The sequence below is a fragment of the Myiozetetes cayanensis genome, unplaced genomic scaffold, assembly GCF_022539395.1.
Source record: "Myiozetetes cayanensis isolate MyiCay16 unplaced genomic scaffold, myiCay2020 scf6-25, whole genome shotgun sequence".
In the NCBI taxonomy this organism is placed as follows: Eukaryota; Metazoa; Chordata; class Aves; order Passeriformes; family Tyrannidae; genus Myiozetetes; species Myiozetetes cayanensis.
This window is the reverse complement of record NW_026087853.1, coordinates 36,419,321-36,440,245: the sequence shown is the minus strand read 5'-3', so window position 1 is coordinate 36,440,245 and position 20,925 is coordinate 36,419,321. Positions and strand designations below refer to the sequence as shown.

Here is a 20,925-nt window from a genome sequence, read left to right as displayed (position 1 = left end):
TGCAGATCGACTACTTTGACAATGGAGTGGTGGCATGCACCAGTAGGTTTTGTTGAACTTTTAGGGCTATGGCTTCTCATGTGGACATGGGTGTTTTGGAGTGCTTTCTCGCTGGGATAACCTGTCCCAGATGCCCTGTTGGGTCTTAATAATTAGAAGAGGCTGAACAGTAAAGCAAAGTGAGGAAGTCCAGCAAATACTTGTCTTTCTCCTGCCTTTTCTCTCTCCCTCCCCCTTCCTTTCTTTTTTCCTTGTCCTTCATCTTCTCCCAGCACTGGGAATTCACCACTTGATTATTGTGCAGCTCTTCAGACATTTTCTAGAATGTGCCTATGCTTCTCAGCAAGGCTGGTGAGATGTGGCAACACGCTATCGTAACAGAATAAGTAAGGAAAGGATGTGACCCAGGGAGGCATCAGTGGTGTTCTGTGTGAGTGAGCAGTGAGCACTGTCACTGATGTTATGGCCTATAGAACAAAGCCATGGTGCTTAATTCTGTGGCACAAGAGGTCAGGAGAGATTATTTGTCTTTAGTTCCTAAAAGCATTTCAGACTCACCAGTTCCTCTGATTTCTGCATGGTAATAATCCTCCATAAGTTTTCTGACTGCAGTTTACACTCCAACTGGCAGTGCATGCAGGATTTCAGTCCAATTTTCATATGGCTCTTCCTGCCTATGACTGTTAGCACAAAGCCATTCTCAGAAGAGCTGAAGCCAGATCCCCTGATGGGGAAGGTTCCATTTGGTCTGCTGCTTCAAGCAAACCTTTGGTCTCTTGCACTAGCCCAGAGGCTGGCCTGTGCCATGCCACAACAGCTTTCTGTTGGGTACTCTCCTCTTTGCAGATAAAAGCTCCCTTCTCCAACCCCTTCCCAAGCCTTCAGGAGCACTGCATTTGACATTTGGATGAAGCACAACATGCCTGTCAAGGTAGAAGTATGCTCCAGGCACACCATGTGGAGTCAGTGCTCCCTCGGCTGATGCCTTCCCAGTCAGGCTTGGCCAAGTCACAGCACTTGCCTGTGCCTCCTCCCTCCTGCTTGTGCACTGGAGTGCTTCCTGAGCCCATGGGAGCAGCGTAGTGCTGTAAGCCTCTGTAACTGTAAGGCTGGAAGAAATCCTTAGAAGGAAATCACCGTAGAAACACAGCATTATTCTATGGCCATTATTTTTTCTCGTGAGACAACTAAAGTCTGCAAAAGTAGCTTCTTTCTGAAAGGTGCTATTGCCATGAGTAAGTGCAGAAACACACCGTGCACCCGGATAGATGGGTATATATGGATACATGAGGGAGAAGACAGCAGTGACAGCAAGTGCGTGTGAAGCTTTTAGCAAGCACTAGTGCAGAACCTCTCAGCCCAAGAGCTGTCGTGATCCCAGAGAGAGGCATGGCACGATTTCCTGTCTCCAGGAGCACCTAGGCTTTCTACAAGCTCTCGAATGGATGGCTTGTCAGTGTCTCCTCCCAGCTGCCTCATTGCAGCAGGAGACACTGGGGAGGGAGTGACATTTCCATTCCAGTAATGAAATCTTGGCATTGCTCCAGTCCCCTAGGAATTCCTATCAGAAATGTAAATGACTTGGGGGAGGGAGGAGTGAAAATTAGAGTTTGGAATGGAATTATGTGAGCCTGTCCTGCCTCAGTTTCTCCATTCCCCTCTTGGGGATAAGGCAGTTTGCCTGCACTCCTCCGTTTAGCCAGTTTTCCAGAGTATACTGCAGGAGCTGCTAGGCAAGTGCTGCTCACCGATGGCTGTGGCAGAGCCGAAAGCTGCATCGTGTTGTAACGATATTGCTCCTTATGGCGCCTTTCAACCCAGATTTCCTACGAAAAGGCAGCGCCAGATTTTTTAAAAAAACTGTAGGTGACTTTTTCCACGCCGTGCTAGTAACCCTGTGGCAGCAGAGATCTCCCTCCTCAGCTTACTCCCTACTTTTCCACTAGCGGAAAAGAGGGCACGGCCGAGCCGATCCTGCTCGAAGGGCACGGGTGGATCTCTTCACCTTGCCGGTGCTCCACCACAGGTCAGGGGTGGTCCACAGGGGTGGCCGGTATCCCCAGAGCCAGGGTCCGAACGGTGAGGGGAGCGTGGTCGGGGGAAGGAGCCGGAGAGGGCCGGCCGGGGAGATGGGGTTGGAGATGCTGTGTGCATGAGGCGGGGTGCCGCTCATCCCGGCAGAGCCTTGGTTTGGGGGGGCTGAGCCCCGGTGGTGGCCCCAAGCCCTTCTCCCGTGAGGGGCTGGAGGGTGCGCGGGGGTCCTGAGGGACCAGGGTGGCCTCCTGATTCCGCAGGTAGGTAGGGGGATAACCGGTGCCCCGGCAGCTCCTGCGGATGTGGGTCACCCCCTCCCTGCGCTCTGGAAACCAGGCCGCCCTGTGGAGCAGCCCTCGGGGGGCGCCGCCTCCAGACACCTCCTTGGCCCTCTGCCGCTCCCGGCCCGGCCCGTCCCACCCTGCCGGGGGCTCCGAGCCCCGGAGCCGTCCCGGGGCGGCGGGGCGGGGGCGGCGGGCGCCGTGATTCGCCGCTTGGGGGGCGGTGGGCGCCCGGCTCATGCATATTCATGAGCGTGATGTCAGAGGGGGAGCACAGCGCGCGGTGACCGCTCGAGAGCGCCATTTCCTGGAGGAGGCGGCGACGGCTGAGTAGGGACTGACGGACGGACGGACGGACGGACGGACGGACGGACGGACGTGCCGAGTGGCGCCGCGGTGGCTGCGCGCCGGCAGGGGGAGATCGCCCGGCGGTAGCGACCGGACCGGAGCGGACCTGACCCGACCCCACGGACCCTCGCCGTCGCCCCGCGGCGGGTTCTCCTGCGGCTCGTTTCGGCCGGAGCCGCAGCCAGAAGTTTGAGCGTCCCCGTAGCCCCCCGGGCGAGCCCGGTGTCGGGCGGCGACGCGGGGCTTCCCCAGCCGCTGTCGCCGTCACCGCCGCCTGCACGGGCGGTGGGAGCCCCCCGCGGCGCCGGGAGCAGGGGGGAGGATGGTGGTGCGGGAGCGATGGAGCTGAAGCGGAGCATGGCGATCCCGCGGCTCCTCGTGCTGGGACTCTGGGCTGCGGCGCTCCGGGACATCGCTGCCGTGGCAGGTGAGCGGGGCTGACAGCCCGCCGGGGCGGAGGGTGGCGGTGGGGCAGTGCCCCCCGAGGTCTCTGGGCGCTGCGGGAGGGGCTGCGGGGCACGGCTTCTGCTGCTGACAGGGTCCCCCCGCGGGCAGCCCCCGCCTCGACGCCTCTACAGGTGTGGGCAGGGGCTGAGGGCGAGAGCGGGTTCTGCCGCCGACAGCGGCCGGATGCCTGCGGACCGGTCGCCGCGGAGCGGGGTCCACTCGGTGCGGCGGCCGAGGGGCCTCGGGCAGCCACAGGTGGTGGTCGGGGCCGGCCCGGTTTGCCCCTCCCGGCCGGGCGCGGGGGCTCCGCCGTGTTCGCGGGGCCAGCGGCGGGGCCAGCGACGTGGCGCTCGGGAGCCGGCGGTGCCGGCGGGGAGCCCGGGCTGTGCGAGCCTCGCCCGCCTGCGAGTAGAGCGGCGAGCTGGAGCCCGAGTAATCCTCCCCGGTGTGTGGGGAGGCACTGCTCTGGTATGTGCCTGGCGCGGGTCGTCGCCGAGGAAAGCCGGGCGCTAGCGCATTCCTGAGTGGCTTTTGTTGTTTTTCACCTCCTGAACTCATATTCCGAAGTTTCACCTCCGAATCGCAGGGAAAGGCAGCGTGTTGGAGCGTCTCGACGCCCCGGCCAACCTGCTCCCGACTTCACCGGGAGTTTAGCTCCGCGCTGCATATGGAGCGATGTGCGTGCAGTGACACGGAGCTGAGGGGGCTGTGGCACAGGCTGGATCGCTAGATCAGTGTCCTAAGGAATCTGAGGAGCGAAAAACCTTTACTTTGGCGAGCATGAGCAGATGTCTTTCTCTCCGGTCCCAATATAACTTCACATAAAACACATTATGTTCCTAGGAATGAAAATATTCGGAGGTAGCAAGTTTAAAAAACAAACAAACCTATATGCCGTGTATTTTGACGAGTTTGTTCGCTTGCTGTCAATTCTGACAACGGCCTGGTAAGAAATTTAATACAGTTTGTTTCCTATCTATACATTCCAAGACCTGCAGCTCTTACAGGTAGGCTTGGCAGAACCTATTTAGATGAGATTATTTCTTGCACAGTCAAGAATGTTGTCAGATGAGAAATCGTGAGTGGGGAAAATAGAAGGAGGAATAGGTGAAAATTAAAATCCCTATTTGCCTCTTAATGTGATTCTCCCTGATAGCTACAAAGAGATGCTGCAGCCAAAACTGCATTTTGGTCATGTGAATTTATTATAAATCTCCAATATGTAATTCTTCATTTCATTTCATATTGATGGAGGGATTATACCTGGACCATGTGTACAACACAGACTGAACACGTGTACTGTCTGTTAATTTCCTACATCAATAATTTCTGTGCAAAATGAAAACCATAAAGGGTCTCTAACAACATTTCTTTGTTTAATTTGTGACTAACTCTTTCAGCAGGGCAGTCTGAAGGAAGCTGAGTAGTTTGGTTTTCCATGAAGGCACATGTAATGAAAGTGTCAAGTTGCGCGTGTGTTCAGCAGCCTGGCTACATGAGTTTTCTGTAACACAGAGAGAGCTGCTATGAAGCTTTCATGTTATAGTCCACCATCATGAGGGGTGAAAGGGAGGATGCTTTCTGGCATGCCGTAGTACATGTTGTTTGTGTTACATTTGAGTTAAGTAATGTGAGGTTAGATCATCCTCACCCAAGATGATTAAATCCTTAGCCCTGCAAACGAGCTGTAGCAACTAAACTAAAATGATCAGCTTGCCTGGTTTCCAATACTGTGAATTTGCTAAATTAATAACAGCAGATAGAAAAGCAAAAGACTGAGTGAGGGAAACCAGCTGTTCTCAGGCTGAGGGATCTCTTTAAGGAAAGGAATAAAGACCTGCCTGCGTTCTGAATTTGGTCCCAGACCGCTGGTACTCATCTGGGTACAGGCTCCTCGTGGCAGAGCGCTGGCTGGTCCCACAGTGATGGTTCCCCTTCTCCCAGTCGTTACAACCACACTGTGAGTTCTTCTGCTGCTGCAGTGCCCTGTGAGGTGGTGCCCTCATGGCTGTGGGAGGGTGGCATTTTGGCAAGAAGGAAAGGGCATATCAGAAATCTGTGTTGGATTACTGATAAGGCTGTAACAGAGTTTGAGAGCAACGGGGCTGCTTTGGATTTCACTACTGTTGTTTTTCTGTCTGGCTCTGGGGGCTAGCAAGGTGTCCTGTGAGAAGCTGACCAGCCAGTGAACTGGGAGAAGTTGTAATGTATGGGATATACATGGCTGGGCAAGAGGGATGGAGTCATTTTTTTTCTGAAGGATGTGTAGTCCACTGCCAGGGCATAATATTGAATTAGGCTAGACCTGTTCTGGTCTGTCAGTCCTGTGCCACTGCATAGGAAATGGCCACTCTCCCTAACAAAACTAACTTTACATTTATTCTCTACCTTCCTGCTTTCCCACGGTCTCCTTTGATCTTCTGGTTCCTCCTTTATATGCCTTTCTTTCTTAAATGCACTTAGATAGTTGGCTTCCGTGTCTTCTCATGGTAACAAATTCCATATATTCGCTTCTGCTTGAGGGAAACACTCCCCATCCACCCACACATGTAACAGTGCTCCAGGCCAAATTCTGATCACTTCTGTGTCAATATAAACCTGAGCAGCTCCACCAGCTCTGGCCCTGCTGCTTTGTGGTAGCAATGGTATAGCTCTGGGTGCAATGTGGTCCTTTGGCTGGACTGGAGGGTCCTCCAGGGAGGCTCGTTTGAGCACACACCCACGTCATGCAACACAAATATCTGTTCTGCTCCTCAGCAAGGTATGCTGCAGAATAGGCTTTGCTTTCATGGGTTTTGCAAATTGCAGAGAAGCTCTCTGTAATGTAGGGGAACAGTGTACACAGAATAACAAGACATAATTGATTCTTTCTCATATCCAGGCTCTTTGCAAATGCATACAATGGAGCAAGCACGATGATTTCTTAGCAGCACGAGAGCACCGTAGCTTAAATTCAAGCCTGGAGAAAAGGGGGAGGTGTGGTAGCCTATTGAATGAATGCAGTTAGCACTGCTGGATCACTGACACGGCGAACCTCCCAGCATTTCTGTCTGCCTCTGCTTGGGCACTGCTCTGCAAATCCTCACCCTGCTGTTACATGAGTTGGAAAAATCCCTATGTACACTGAACTACCACTTTTCTCCAGCAATTTTGCTTTCAGTGCTTGCATTTGACTGTTGCTTAGCAGACATAGTAGAGCAGTACTGAAACTAACACACTGTCTCAGCTTGTGCTGGTAGGGTATGTAATTCCAGACCACCAACCTAGAGTAATTTGCTGTACTCCAACCCCCCTTCTTCTGGGGGTGGGGCGGAGTAGTATTTTTTTTTTAGGTATGAAATTTACAGGACCTCCAATCAAATTAAAGGTGTCCCAGGGTCAACCCGTGAAACTAAATTGCAGCCTCGAGGGAATGGAAGATCCCGAGATGTTGTGGATCAAGGACGGAGCAGTGGTGCAAAGCGTAGACCAGGTGTACATTCCAGTAGATGAAGAACACTGGATCGGCTTCCTCAGGTACAACAGATGCAGAGAAGGAAGAATAACATGGAAACTATTGCAGTTTTCTGCTGTCAGCTATATCTATGCAACTGCAGTGCTCTCAGTGGGGCAGGGTCCTTAGGTCTGCAATTCAGTGTGTGACAAGGGCATAACTGAGAGCAGAATTGAAGCCATTGAGCGCTGAGATTTTATGCACTAGAACCATATTGGTTTCCTGACTCCTGTGGGGGCAGGTGCTTTGCTAATGCCTGTGATGCTTGAGGCATGACTTCAAGGTGAAAAGTATGTTCTTGCCTTGTTTGTTCATCTTGTTCTGCCATGCAGCAGTATAAATAGGTTTTCTCTATCATACTCATTCTGTTCTCTTACTCTCTCTTTTGAGCTGTCAGTCTGCCTAAAGGGTGAGGATTGTTAATTGAAATGAGACTCCCAGGACTACATTCCCCTTCCTTTCTTTGGGTAGGTGTGTTTGTCACCTGAACCATTCCTGATTCATTTTGCAATGAATCCTAATTTGTTCCTAGTACGTTTACACCTCATGGTATTGGTTCTGCCCCGTTCAGAGGAACAGAAACTCTTCTTCAAAGCAACTCTCTGTACCTTTATTTCAGCAGAAGAGGCATGTCAGCTAATTCTGGAAGTACTGAGTTAAACAAGACCCAAGGTTCTGCTCTGTCTTTTTTGTACATTAAGAGAGCTTGTACAAGCAAACATGCCATCACCATGGGAGCTCAAAACTCCTGACTGACTGAGAATCACTCTTCCCTGAGCTCTGGCTTCATCTCCTGTTAGGTTTCTTAGATTGACATTGCACAGTCTCCAATTCCACCAACCGAAAGTTCTGTGTTAAAGCTTGTCTGTAAGAAACATTTTGATAGGAAAAAACATCTGTGCACAGTAAAACTATTGCATAACATTATGTTGTGGAAACAGTTTGTCTTGAAACTATACTGTTTACTTCCCCCTAGTTCCACTAGTTAACTCTACCGCTCAATCTCTTGGTCTGTTCTCCTTTCTTGCCTCTTGTTTTCCTCCACTGAGAACTTTCTGCAGCACCAGAGATAAGTTAGGATGCTAAAGCTGGATGTGTTTGTATCTTTTTCTCCTTTCTCCTTTCTTCCCCTAAAGTGACCATTTCTGCCACCCACTGTGCAGTGCAATCACTGTGTTTCAGAACATGTGGCTGGATGGGCAGGACAGCTGATGCCATTTGAAGGTCCAGCTCTGAAAATCAGGCTGCAGTGGGTCCATTTTGTGCATTTTGGCAAACACTTTCCCTATTCTGTCTTCCTTCTTGAGATGTTCTTTTCCTTCTCCAAGGAGGACTGCTAGTGTTAGAAAGGTGGGCATCAGATCTGTGGAGAAGCCCTGCACGGCAGCAGAGACATACCTGCACATCCCATGGGGGGCAGTCAACATTGACAGGCACTCAGAATCATACTGATGCCTTTGGTAGCTGAGGCCTTGTTGCTTTGGGACCAAATTCTGCCTTTGCTTACCATGTACTGGAGCAGGCCAGCATAGCCCCTTGAAATCACAAACTGAGAAGCCCAAGGAGCTTTGCAAGTCTTGGATGAGAACAGCACCGAGTGCACTTGAGGTGAGGGGGCCCTTTTCTTACCCATCTGTTCCTTTATGAGGCTATTGCCAGTCCTGTCACTTAACTGAGGCGAAAACAGTCAGGCTCTTTGGAGGCTTGCAATTTGGAGTTTCCTTTTAGCTCAGATGTAGGCCAAGCTGTTGCTCTTGAAGGCTAGCTAGAGCCATGATTCAGGATTGAGATGACCAACCCTTCCTATCCTGAGAGGACACAAATGACTTGTTTTCTGCGAGCTTGTTTTGGAGGAAGGCTGTCTGCTCTGCTGAGGACTCTCTCCACCCACTTTAGAGAGGAGCCTCCCATCTCCGCTGTTTTGCCACATGATTTGTGCAGGCTGGCTGTTGATCTCCTCCTCAGAGCTGGCTGTGTCTCAGTGGATGTTTTCCATGTATCTGGTTTGCCAAACAGTGAAGGGTCCTTTGGGGCAAAAACATGCTTTATCCACATAAAATATCGATATGGCTTTTGACTTTTTTCAGCTTGAAATCCGTCGAGCGGACAGATTCTGGGAAGTACTGGTGCCAGGTTGAGAACGGGGGGAAGAAGGAAGAATCACAGCAAGTGTGGCTCATAGTGGAAGGTAAGGAGTAGTAGTAGTGCTGGTTTCCTTTCAGGGCTGACCCACCAATATGCTGTAGGTTGAAGTGGTGAGAGCAGATTGCTCCAGTGACAGGCTTCTTGGCTCTGAACCATTGCTGCTAACTGCAGTGAGATTGCTACAGAGCAGGAGTAAGAAAAAGGAGAATTGCATCAAGGAGCAGAGCTGTCAGTTCATTGCCTTCTGGTTTTATTTTGGCATGTTAGGAAACAAGATCCTTTCATGCACACACATTTCTTTCCAGCTCCTAAATCCATTGTTGCGTTCATCTCTAAATAATATGTAGAATTGAAGGAGATCCTTGGGGCTCATCTGGCCCAACCCACTTCTCAAAGCAGGGTCACAGCCCGGCTCTGTGTATCAGCCAAACAGATCTTTGAGGGCAAGGTACAGTTTTAGCCCAGTGCTGAGTTCTGAGAGAAGTGCTGTACAGTAGCACTATATAGTTGTGACTGTTTCATGTGGCACTGTTTTGTCCAGGGTTTTCTGATAAGAACAACTTGGTGGCTTCTTATTGTCTCTAGTTTTATATCCCTTGAGCCGTGATTCTGTTAGATCCTCAGAAGCTAGTAGTAATAGGATGGCTTAATATTTGGTGAAGAAGTTGACAGGAACAGTGCATGGGCAGCAAGAAGTGGCTTTTTGGATGTACCTGGTAGCATTTTGAGCCAGAGCTGAACTGACAGTCTTAAAGAGGGGAAAGCAGGGAGGGTGTCGTGGGAGGTGGTGTGGTCTGGGTGTTTTACAGCAAAGGTTTCACTGACTCAGAGCCATGGAAACATTCATAGCAGCTCTCACAGGAAAAGGAACACTTAAATTCTGCCTTCCATAAATACCAGGCTTTTGTACACCTAAATTTTGAGGTGCAGTTTCAACTGGAGAACATTGTTTACAGCTTAAAATGCTCTCTTTTGCAGAGTTTCTATTTCTGTTCCAATTACCAGGGCCTGCTCCAGAGGTGGATGCATCTGCTTGGTGGGTGCGTTAGGAGTGATTGGGTAGCTCAGTGTGCTAAGCTGTCTGACACAAACAAGGCGCCCTTCTGGACAGCACAGGCAAAAAGTATCAAAGTCACAAAAAGCAGCTGCAGCTCGGTAGGGGGAGTGTACTGAGGATAAAGACCAAAGCTTAAAGCAGAAGCAAAAAAAATGCAACCAGTCGCCTTTATGAGAAAAGCAGCATGGTAGAAGGTAGTTAAACTTGAACTGAGCATGTAATCATGTGCAAAGGGAGTTGGGGGGATAAAATTAAAGATTAACAAGTAGTGATAAAGGGTGGGATTTTAAAAATGTGTCAGCTCTTAGCATAAGAAAACACCTGGCAATGCAAAAGCCTATCAGTCCCACCTTCACTGTTATCTCTGTGTATTTTTTCCCTGGGTGTACCAGCTTTGCCTAGAAATGATTACTCTGTTGATAACAACTGTTGTCCTCTTTGACTGAGAGAGGATTTTACCCTGCTGATTTTCATTCTTCTGTGGGTGCTGACACTCTTCAGTGTGCCACACAAACAAGTGTGGACTATTGTTGATCTAACCTAAAGTGAGCTTGACTGGATTTCTGTGCTACCTACTACTTAGGTAGTCTCTATCTGCCAGCATTTGTAGCAATGGCATTTGAACTGTCTTTGTAATAGAAATGTTTGATCTTATGAAACACTCATTATAATTTACAGAAACTAAATTATTTTACAAGTGTTTTCTGGTTTAGAAACTAGACACTGGCCTTGCTGAGAACATGATAGATATATTGTGTTTGTTGCCCAGAGAGGTGATCTCAGAGGCACACTGTGGAGTGTTAAAAATACAGATTATATTTCTTACAGAACTTTCCCTCTGAAATTACACCTCTGACCACGTGGCTATTCCTGGGGCTGCTAGCCCCCATTGGCTACAGCCAGAGCCCAAGCCACACCTGTGTGGACACATTCCGTGAATTGACACTCTAAAAACTGAGCTGTACAAAAAAATCAACCTCATAGGTTGGATGCTGGCTTGGAACAGGGAATAGGCAGGATCATTTCCTTGCTTTGCCACTGATACCCTGGCTCCTGGCTGCTCAGTGCTTCCAAGGTGCATCTGTGAGAGGGGCGTGCTGGCACTCACCTCTCGTACCAGAAACTGGGAGGCCAAATGTGTCGCAGAGAGTGAGCTGGCCAGGTGACATATGTACAGTGCGAGTTCCTCAGCTGGATGAGTCAGTTGCACTCCCTAAGCTACGAGAGTTTTTAATTGTGGTCTTGTCTGATCTGTTTAGCTGCTCCCAAAGTGAGAAAACCTGCCGAGCTGGGCAGGATCCACCTGAAAGTTTACCTTGGGTGTCATGGCAAATGGACAGGAGGCAGGGATCCTGCTCACAGGTAGAGAAAAGGTGATTATTTTCCCTTCTAATCTTCCTTGGAGAAGGAGGGCAAAGCAGGCAGAGGTGTTGCAGCTGATATCTGGAAAGCTTATTCATTTTTATTGTTTATGTATGAATGCAATAAAAAAAAATGAAATAAAATGTGTAAACCAAACCAAACAGTAAGCCATGTTGATGGATCTACCTGTTCTGAACATTAGCTTCTGCATAGATAGGCACTGTTATTGCTCAAGTGATCTATTTTTAGATGCATTTTAGTTTATTCATTTACTTGCCACTCTAAATGGAGTCAAGGAAGGCACAAAAGGAATGCCACGTGAAAGACACAGTGACTGGACAGTCAGTGAAAGACTGAGAGTATCACTTTTGGCTGTAGCTTAGGGGAAATGTCAAGCATTAGGCTTCTAAATCCCTATTAAGGCACCTCCATTAATTGCCTACTGGTGGAGGTGCACAGCATCTACCACAACAGTTGAAGCCCCTGGGCCTGCCATCTTTGGCCAGGGACAGACAGTGTAATTTCAGCATGTGAATGCTCAGTGTTTTTAGTTCCTCTGTTTCTGCAAGGCAATAAATCAGCAGTTTCCAAAACACAGTTTTTCCAGCTGAGAATACCTGATTTAGGGGGAGATGCAGTCAGTAGCAGCTGTGCTTGACACCCAGAGATTTTATTATAAAAAAGGGAACTGGATGTTTCTTTGGGCTCTTCTAGCAGCCACCAGAAGTACATGCTGGCTGTCCTACATGGTCAGCACTGGTGCTGATGGCTGGTGAAGTTTGTGTTGCTGGTTTGGAGCACTGAAACCACAAGAGTTTTGGCGTTGACCATAAGAGGAACCACATCTCTTGATGTGTTGAATTACACTCGACTATTGCCACTTAGATGACCTGAGGTAGTTAGTATTGCAGCTGCATTTTGCTCCCCATGGGCCTATTGTACCAAGCACGAGTCTTTCCATGGTGGGGAGCAGATAGTTACCAAGAGAGCTGTGTCCATGTTTCAGAGCCTTCAGCTCTGAAACAAATTACCCCTGACTTCAAGACAGCCTGGTTGTGGTGGTGTTAGAGCATGCTGGAAGGCATCTCCAGTCAATTAAGCTTCAGAGGGAGCATTGCATATGATCTCAGTCTCTCACCAGGGGGGTTTTTTCCTCATTCATGGGTTTGTTAAAGCCACTAGTTCAACACGTTCTCAAGCTTCAGGTTTTAATGCATGGCAGGAAGTCTCTGCAGCTGGATTAGCTGTCTTTTAAAGTGGTGTCTGCCACTGCTAAAGTTATTGACTGTTGCCTCTTTAAACTCCAGTCTATCCAGCTGAAAAATTAAGCAAATACTACCACTAAAAGCTGCTTCATAGGGGAGTCTTGGAGGAGGCTCAGTGAAAGTGGTTTTTCAAAGGCATTTTGGGAAGCAAGCACTCTTTCTCTCTGACTTCTAGTGGTAGTATTTAGACATTCATGCCCTGAGGTGATCCAGCATATCTGACCCTTGGTTTTATAAAGGGCTTAGAGGGCATCGGATTAGGCGTAGCGGCTGGGCAGATGGATGTCCAGTCTTCGGCACTGGTATTAGTGGAAATAAACAATAGAAAGAGTGTCTCCAGTTATTGTCACTTGTCTGTTGCTCTTCTAGGTGTGCCCTACTTTACTGTGGAACCTGAGGATGTGTCCGTGTCCCCTAATGCCCCGTTTCATATGGCCTGTGCTGCTGTTGGTCCCCCTGAACCAGTGACAATTGTCTGGTGGATGGGAGACTCTAGAGTGGGGCTTCCAGACATCTCCCCCTCCATCTTAAATGTGTCAGGTAAGGCTGCTGCCAATGCAGGGGATCAACTTTAAGCATCAGAAGAGGAGAGCTCTCTTCTGATCATACCTAGTGGCACTGGGTATCCACATAGTGTGAGAATGGTGTTTGACTCTGCATTAAGGGTTGAGGGGTCATGATCACATACAAAGCCAGATCAATCATCTCTCAGAGTTGTTCAGTGTACTTTCTGCTGGCTTCAGGCACACAGGCTCTTACAGAGTTTGTGTGTGGCTGGCACTCTGTTAAACTACTGAACAGATGATGCACTGGGTGCCTCTTTTGTTCCACCTCTTGGAGGGTGTTCGTGGTTATATTCAGAGACTCTCTTGGTGCCATTTGGCTTGTAACTCTCCAAGCATTCACATGTAACAGCTGACATCTCCTCCTATGCACAGCCACGCTATGCACTGCTTTCCCCTCTTTTCCCTGCCCGTCTCTGTTCAAATACCCTCATCATTAAAACCCAACTGCCTCTTGTAATTGTGTTACACTTTTAGAGTGGTTGCAGAGGTGCTGAAGTGGGCTGGTTGATATCCTTTAAGAACAAGGTTTGCCCCAGAGCAGGCATGGTGGTACAGCAGCAGCAGCAGCAAAGAACTTGTGAGCCAGTAGGTGTTTGGGCCTCTCTTCAGACCGCTTTCAGGGAAGGACGATATATCTCTACCAGGAACTGTCTACAGCTATTCTTGTAGGTACAAGAGAAGGTTCTTGCCTTCTCTTAAAAGTAACTTTATTCTAGTTACTTGTCCAACAGCTTTGTGTTATGTCTTCTCTTTGCTGCTGTTTTATTGTTCTCAGCATCTCTGAGTTGAACTAACTATTTAGAAAGAAAAGTTTTCAGAACTAAGAGTCATCTCTGAGGCCTCTTCATCAGTGTTAATACAGTTACACCCAGGTTGAGTTTCTTTTTGTATATCGTGGACCATCCTTTGAGCTACCCAATCCTATTCAGACTTCCCTTAGAACCTAATTTATATGCAAATCAAAACCTGATTCGTGATTTGCAATGGTTTTAAATCGTCGTCTCCCTCTCTTACATAGCCACTGATGCTGTTCCAAGTTGGAAAGAAAAACTGCTCCCTTATGATATAATCTTCCTGTTGAAGTGGAAACTGAAAAGACCAATAGTTGAGAGGGGAAAGACAGTAAAAAAATAAGTCACCCTTCCTCCACTAAACACATCCCATGGTGCCTCACAAAATTTTTGTCATTGTGGGGCAGTGCTAGTGAGACCTCAAGAAGGACATCTACTCCTAGTGATTCTTCAAATGAATTGCTGTTGTATATATTCATCAGCAGCACCTTTCTTTGCTTTCAGTGTTCTTTGGGATGTCCCTTGGGCAGGTCTTGTCTTTGCAGACAAAAAAATATATCAGGATACAACCTGCGTGGTCAGATTACCCAAGCATGTTGAAAAAGACAGTTGGTAAGAAAACAGGCACTGCTAGCTGAAGAAAGTATAGAATTCTGAAGAAAATAATAATAAAGTACTGGATAGAAAGCAAACATTTAGAAGGTTTAGCAGTGTTGTATTTGGAAAGCAGTGCTGGCATGGTGTTAGAGAACAAGCAGTTCTTGGTTTGCGGTGTATTTTTTATTTTCCTCAGGGCAGAGCTGTGTTTGCTTCTTTCTTAGGACATGACTGCCACGTCAGGTGCTGCTCTGCTCTGCTGCCTGGCCTTTAGCCTGCTGGCAGCATTTTCTTCTCATTCAGAGGAATGAGTGGAAGAAGCCTAAAATACTCTGTCCTTTGATTTTATAGCACTCCCTCCTCTCTTGCTTTACATCTTCTTTGCAATGCCATTAATCTCAGGCTTGGGAGATGAGTCAAAGGGCAAAGACATGGCGCAAGCTGCTCTGTTAGAAGATGGCTGTTGCTCAGGTGCAGGCTGAGGTCCAAAGCACTGGGCATTGTATAAGCTCATGGTTCAACACAATGCTTGCTCCAAAGATGCTCACCAGAATTCGAGAAGTGGACATCTACTAACTGAGCACTGTGAGCTGCGGCCCTGACAGATTCTTCCTTCTTTTTCAGTGCTTTCTGAAGCTCCTGTGACATCTTTTCTACATTACCACACTCTCGCCATTAAAAATGTGGTTAGCATGTTAAATACATGTAAATCCACATGCCTTTGATTGGCACCCAGCTCAGCCTTGCAACTGGCTGTACAGATTGAGCTGGGCGTCACAAATAATTGAAATTCTCCTGAAAGTTGAAGCTGGATTATATAGTTGTTTGTGTTTCCTTTCCTTTTCTTGGCTGATCTCCAGGTATTAATCAAAGCACAGTTTTCTCCTGCGAAGCTCACAACGTAAAGGGATTGTCTTCATCTCGGACAGCTACTGTTCAAATTAAAGGTGAGAGAGTGCAAGAGACTGGGCAAGGGATTCGGGTTTGCTCTCTGGGGAGGGAAAGTAGGGCTCCTTAATGCAAGGGGTTGCCTCAAAGCTGCTGGCAGCCAGCACCAGTTTTAGCTCTTGGCAGTCAAAACAATGCTTTGTGCTCTAACGGCAGTTCCCACTTCCTATGCACGGCCGTATCCCAGGCTGTTGAAAATAAACCACATCTGATTGAGGAGTGGAAATGTGGTGTCAAATAACAATTTCTCCTTGAAAAGGAGAGAGACAGGACAGTCAAACCGTTTGTGAGAGATGAAGCTGATGTAAATCTGTAGCTGGGGAAGTCTTTCCTTCTTTGAGATAGATGGGTCTTGTTGGAGCTAAAGAGGCCACTAATTCTGCTTGCTTCTAGTATTATCACATTTGATGCTGAAAAACGTCAAGGAAGGTGATCACCAGTGACCAGTAAGGTCTGCTCATCCACACTAGTTTTATGGATTTTATTTTTTTTAATTCTTTGCTCTTTAAAAACTCATTGAAAACAAATAATTCCTAGCCTGTGCATGACCAGTTGCCATTGGAAGTGCCCAGATTGATGTGACGTTTCCTCTGTTCCTCCAGGTGACTGAAACGAGGATAATCAGAGCAATTAGTTCTTGCCCTCCTCTTCATGTTGAGGTGCTTTTGCATTTGAATTTTTAGTCATGCTTTAATGCACATTTAATTACACGATCATCAGTTTCAGGAGAGGAACAAAAATCATTTGTTCCATATTGCTCAGCACAAGTAAGAGCAAGTATTTATGTCTGTATCAGTATCAGAACTCGTAGTAGCTACTGTTCATTAAAGGACAGCTTAAAATCCAGCTGTAATCTACCACTCCTACAGTGTGTTTTTCTTCAGGACATTGTGGTTTACTGCTATGCCAAGAATGCAGTGTGCTGAACTAGTAAGATTTATAACTTAATTTAAAACCATTTGGAGTTGTTGCCTTAAAGGCTTGCCTACACAGGGGAGTTAGTTATTGTGGAATATATTTTCTATGGATATTTTTATCCTGGGATAGAATTTAGTTCACAAAGCTATTATGCTTTAAAAAATCTCATCAAGCCGTAATTTGAAAAAACATTTAGCATAAAAAAGCTTTTTTATTTTTTATTTATTTATTTTAGAGCTGAGAAAGAACAATCTTACTTGATTCACCAAATTTTGCGCTAGTGTGTGTGGCATATCCTAGAGACAAAAATCAGGTTTTAAACAGCATGTCCAATGCTGTAGTCATAAAAGTTCCTACTGTAATACCTTAAAGATATGTCTAAAAGCACAGTTCTAAACTTACCTACATGATGAGGATTTTCTAAATAAAAAAAGTTTGAAGATTCTAGTACAACCCCTGTTAAAATTAAAGCAAAGGTTCTAACAAGGGCATCAGCAGGAATAGGAGCAGGCCCAAATAATGTTTATTTAGTCCTTGATCCTATGAACATACAGAATTCAATGAAATTATTCCTGGAAGTATTTGTCTGTATACATGCATGTTCAGGGCCTTCCTCTCTTGCACAAATCCATCTGCTAATGAGGACTCTTAAGTCTTTCTACAATTTATTAAACAATTAGTTTCTTCTGTGTTTCCAGAGGCAAATATTTTTGCTAGGACATTTACAAACTGTTAACATTTCTTCCTATTTGTTGCTGTTGTTGTTCATTATCTATTCTCTGTAGTGCCCACAATGTGCTGGGTGTACTCCAAGCAGAAAATTACTGTTATTGTAGCCCACAGTCCCCAGTCGTGTACAAAGCCCCATTGTTCCAGCCACTCTCCAAGCACAGAGGAAGTTAACTCTCATTATGTTAACACTCAAGGTCCTGTTTTCAGACAGGCTTTGCTCTCCTTTATATGTGGAGCTAACACTTTTAGGGTCGTATCCCGTGTTTCAGACCACAACAGGAAACAGCCGCCCACAGTTTTTTCCCAAGACACCATGGGGAAATGCATCTGGTCCTTCTACAAACTGTGGAGCTAAGGGAAAGGTGCTAGCAAGCCAAGCCTCCTCAGCAGCTGTCTCCGTTACATACGGGGTGTTAGCAGCCAGTTATTTATTCTCACTGCTGGCATAGCCCAATCCTCCTTTGGGCCTAACATCCAGTGTTGAAATTACATGTTGCTAAACCCAAAAGTTACAGTGTGTCTACAAAAGACTCGAGTTGTTATGTTTCAACAATACCCAAGAAAGCAGTGAAAGCAAGCTTTTTTCTCCCCTAAGAGCTTAGAAACCTGAACACCAACATCAAAAGAGAACGAAACAAAAATGCAGTAAAGTCTCAGTTAACTCACGAAGAACGCACTGCCCATCTTCCATCTCAGACCCTTGTTCTGCTGCCTCACCTCTCACCCGTGCACCTGGTTCTTATCTACGTGGCAGCCCCCTGCCCTGTGTCCTGGTAACTAGTTAACCAGACAACAAAGGCTTTTTAGGGTTAATCTGTGTTACCATCTATTCCCTGCCCCATCCTCTTCTCTAGGCCCTCTGTAGAGACCTCGGAGGGGACTTTGGGCTATGGATTTCTCCTGCGAGATGGTCCTGTGGAGACGCTGAAGGCAGCAGTATTGTGGTTGTCCTTGGTGCAGTGAAAGTCAAAGTTGCTCTGGCAGAGTAGGAGATGCAGCTGGGGGAATCCTGGTTTGCAGTTTATCTGCTGCTGCTTTCCCCTGCATACAGCTCAGGAGAGGTGGAAAATTCGATCTACAGGCGGAGCCTTGTAGTGAGGACTGCTGGGTTTTGGAGGGAGGACTCCTGAGGGTACAGTTTGTTGAGGTAGTACAGGAGAAACGTCACTCATGGCAGCAGTGTAGAATTTTTTAAAATTAGAAAAGGATTAGGGGAGAGGTTAGTATTCATGAAGCTGGTAATTTTTTCAGAAGTGAGGTGCTTGAATGAAAACAGTGACTCAGGGGTGAAAAAGAGATGGTGAGAGGTATATTGGGAAGAATAGGAAGTAACTATGTGGAATTATGTGTGAGAAAAAGAGATGTTAAAGGGAAGCATCAAGGATCCTAAAAGGAAGCTAAGCATTCTGGTGCTGTGCTGCAGTGGTAGGAAGCACAAATATCTGATTAAATATCCACTCTGGGAATCCTGATTTTGTTCCTGGCTGTGCCCTTAATTTGTAGAGTGATATCAGCCATGTGACAGGCACTCCCTTTGCCTTGAATTACCCCTCTGTAAAACAGTTTATTCATCCCGAGCCTGAGGAGGCAGTTTCTGGTTCATGCTCCATCCCAGAGAGTTTCAGTAGGAGTTTGCAATGGACACCTGGAGGCAGCGCTTTCGCAGCACAAAGAGGTCTACTGCAAATCAGCTGCAGGGTATTGGGGTCACTACAGCTAACTACCCTCTGCCTGGTGCTAGCAGAGCTGATGTTGGAGACTGGACTGAGAACCGGGCGTGGAACTTAAAGCCTTGATTTGGTTAGCAGTGTAGGTCTACAGGCAATTGTGTGCACAGTGCTGAGTCATGCATTGCGATGGAGGGGGCAGGGAAGAGGGCTGAGTAGGGAAGGTGTAAACATCACACACTGGCATTACTATCAAAGAGATCAACCACTGCCTGTACGCACCGAGCAAGTATGCCAGGCAATGAAAGAATGGCTGCCAATAGCTTGTTCAGTGTTAAAATAATAGTTTCATTCACAACTGTCAGGGACACTCTCTAAAGTTGTGATATTGTACCATTTCTGTTAGCGATTTCATTGCATAATTTCTAGCCTCAAGCCTCTTCCATTTCCCTGTGAATACCTGCTCAGTTGTGTGTATACTGAAAGGTCTCTTTGTTTCTTTTATAGCCATGCCTCTCCCGCCTCTCAATGTAACTGTAAGCCAAGTCACCAGCAGCAATGCCAGCGTGGTCTGGGTACCAGGATTTGATGGCCGCGCACCCCTCCACTCTTGCACTCTTCAGGTATGGCTTCTCTGGGTTGTGCCCTGCTCTGCGTGAATAACAGGCTTTACTGAGCCAGGTCATTTCCTGGGCCATCTTTTGCTCTCACAACTTATTTGTAACAGTGTTTGAATTCTTATTTCGGAGTATTAAAACATAAAAACTTAACAGGGTGCAACTTGGGGCGTATACAGGTGCCAGAGAGCAGGTTGTGAACTTCATGCTCAAAAGTTAAGAATTAGGGACTGGTCCCATTCTCCATCACGGCAGATTATCACATCAGTTGCTTCCATAATTCCAACAATCCATACAGATTATTACACTGCAGCACCCATGAAGCACCACAGCGCTCTATGGGAAGTGCCCAGGAGTAGCTGTAGCTGCAGGGTACTCACCCCTCCTGCTAGCATGGAGCAGCTGCCCCATGGTAACTTGTTCAGATGCAGGTGCCTGTGATTCCCATGCCAGCTGAGCCCTGTGCTTTGCAGTGCCAGAGGAAATGCGGGAATCCTGACATACCAGTGAGTCCAAAGGATAAGGAGCTTGCAAAGTATAGGATGTGGTACAGGAAGGGTAGGAATGATGGAGGCAGGAGATAGATTGGGCTTTTTGGTACAAGGTCAAGCCTATTTGCATGTTTCAGAGTAATTTTAAACCCTGCCTCTAAATCTTGATTGGTTGTCATTGTCAGAGACCAATTCTGCCCAGAAAATCAAGGGTGACAATATCCTTTAGCTCTACTGTACTCCACATCTCTTAGACTATTTCTTAGGTCCAACTTCAGGGTGAAGTGTCTGACTTCAGGGAGAGTTAGTTTCTACCATTGCACACTTAACTGTAGAATCAGACCAAAGAGCAGGTGTCTAAAAGAAATGGCGATTTCCAAAGTGGGCTGTGCAAACACAGCTAGGCACACTCCCCATGGATTTATCTGCCAGCTGTGAATATTAGACCCCTGTGCTTTCCCTACCTGATTACAGCAGCATTTTGAGCTAGAGTGGAATTTCTGTGGGGTGTTGCCAACTATGTAGAGGAGGATTATAAACTCAAGGTAATGCTGGAAGCAGTCTAGCTAATTTAATTGCAGTCCACTTTTTATTTGGAGAGGAAACCAGAGGTTTCATGCTTTGATGTTTATTCTCTTTCATAAGTAAAAGAAACCATCATCTTGATTTAACTCACTGGCAGAAAGAACTCCTGAATATAACTAGCCCTGGTATCTGGGTTTTGTTGCTGCTTCTGTTCTTGTTCGAAGTCAAAAATGGTTTTCTTCCTCTGTTTTACAATGCCAGTTATCTCCGCCTGGAACAGCCTATTCTCTCTGGCTTGCTCGCTGCAATGCTAATCACCCTGGGGTTTAAGTTCCCCCTCTCGCTTTTGGCAGGGGCAGGGGTGGGGGATGGGACGTGGAAAAGCGTCTGAAGCAGAGCAGCTCAGTTTCTGTCCACTCAGCAGTCTCTCACCCCTTTTTCTAAGCCTCTTCTGTTCCCTTTGGGGAGGACAAAGTTCCTGCGTTTGAGTCCGGGAGCAGAATAACTTGGCAATAACCCTCCACTGTCAGAAAACCATGCTTCCTCTGACTCCCACACTGAGAGATTTTGTGTGAGACATTGACCCACATCTCCAGTGAAAATGCACATGTTCCTGACTCCTCATGATTGCACTTCTGCTC

At 47.3% G+C, this 20,925-nt stretch overlaps 1 protein-coding gene across 4 annotated transcripts in view; it reads left to right on the top strand.

Annotated features, from left to right (window-relative positions):
• The first annotated feature begins 2,653 nt into the window (after positions 1-2,653).
• TYRO3 (TYRO3 protein tyrosine kinase) overlaps positions 2,654-20,925 on the top strand; it is a 41,731-nt gene continuing 23,459 nt past the window's right edge. The window contains exons 1-6 of one of the 4 annotated variants that reach the window (XM_050336505.1): positions 2,654-3,090; positions 6,443-6,626; positions 8,691-8,791; positions 12,802-12,972; positions 15,247-15,333; positions 19,159-19,274. In XM_050336505.1, coding sequence (XP_050192462.1) covers positions 3,003-3,090; positions 6,443-6,626; positions 8,691-8,791; positions 12,802-12,972; positions 15,247-15,333; positions 19,159-19,274 — 747 coding nt within the window. In that variant the 5' untranslated portion in view covers positions 2,654-3,002. Of the gene's footprint in view, positions 3,091-6,442; positions 6,627-8,690; positions 8,792-11,064; positions 11,179-12,801; positions 12,973-15,246; positions 15,334-19,158; positions 19,275-20,925 lie in introns of all 4 variants that reach the window. The other 3 variants (XM_050336508.1, XM_050336507.1, XM_050336506.1) reach the window with 3 other exon arrangements.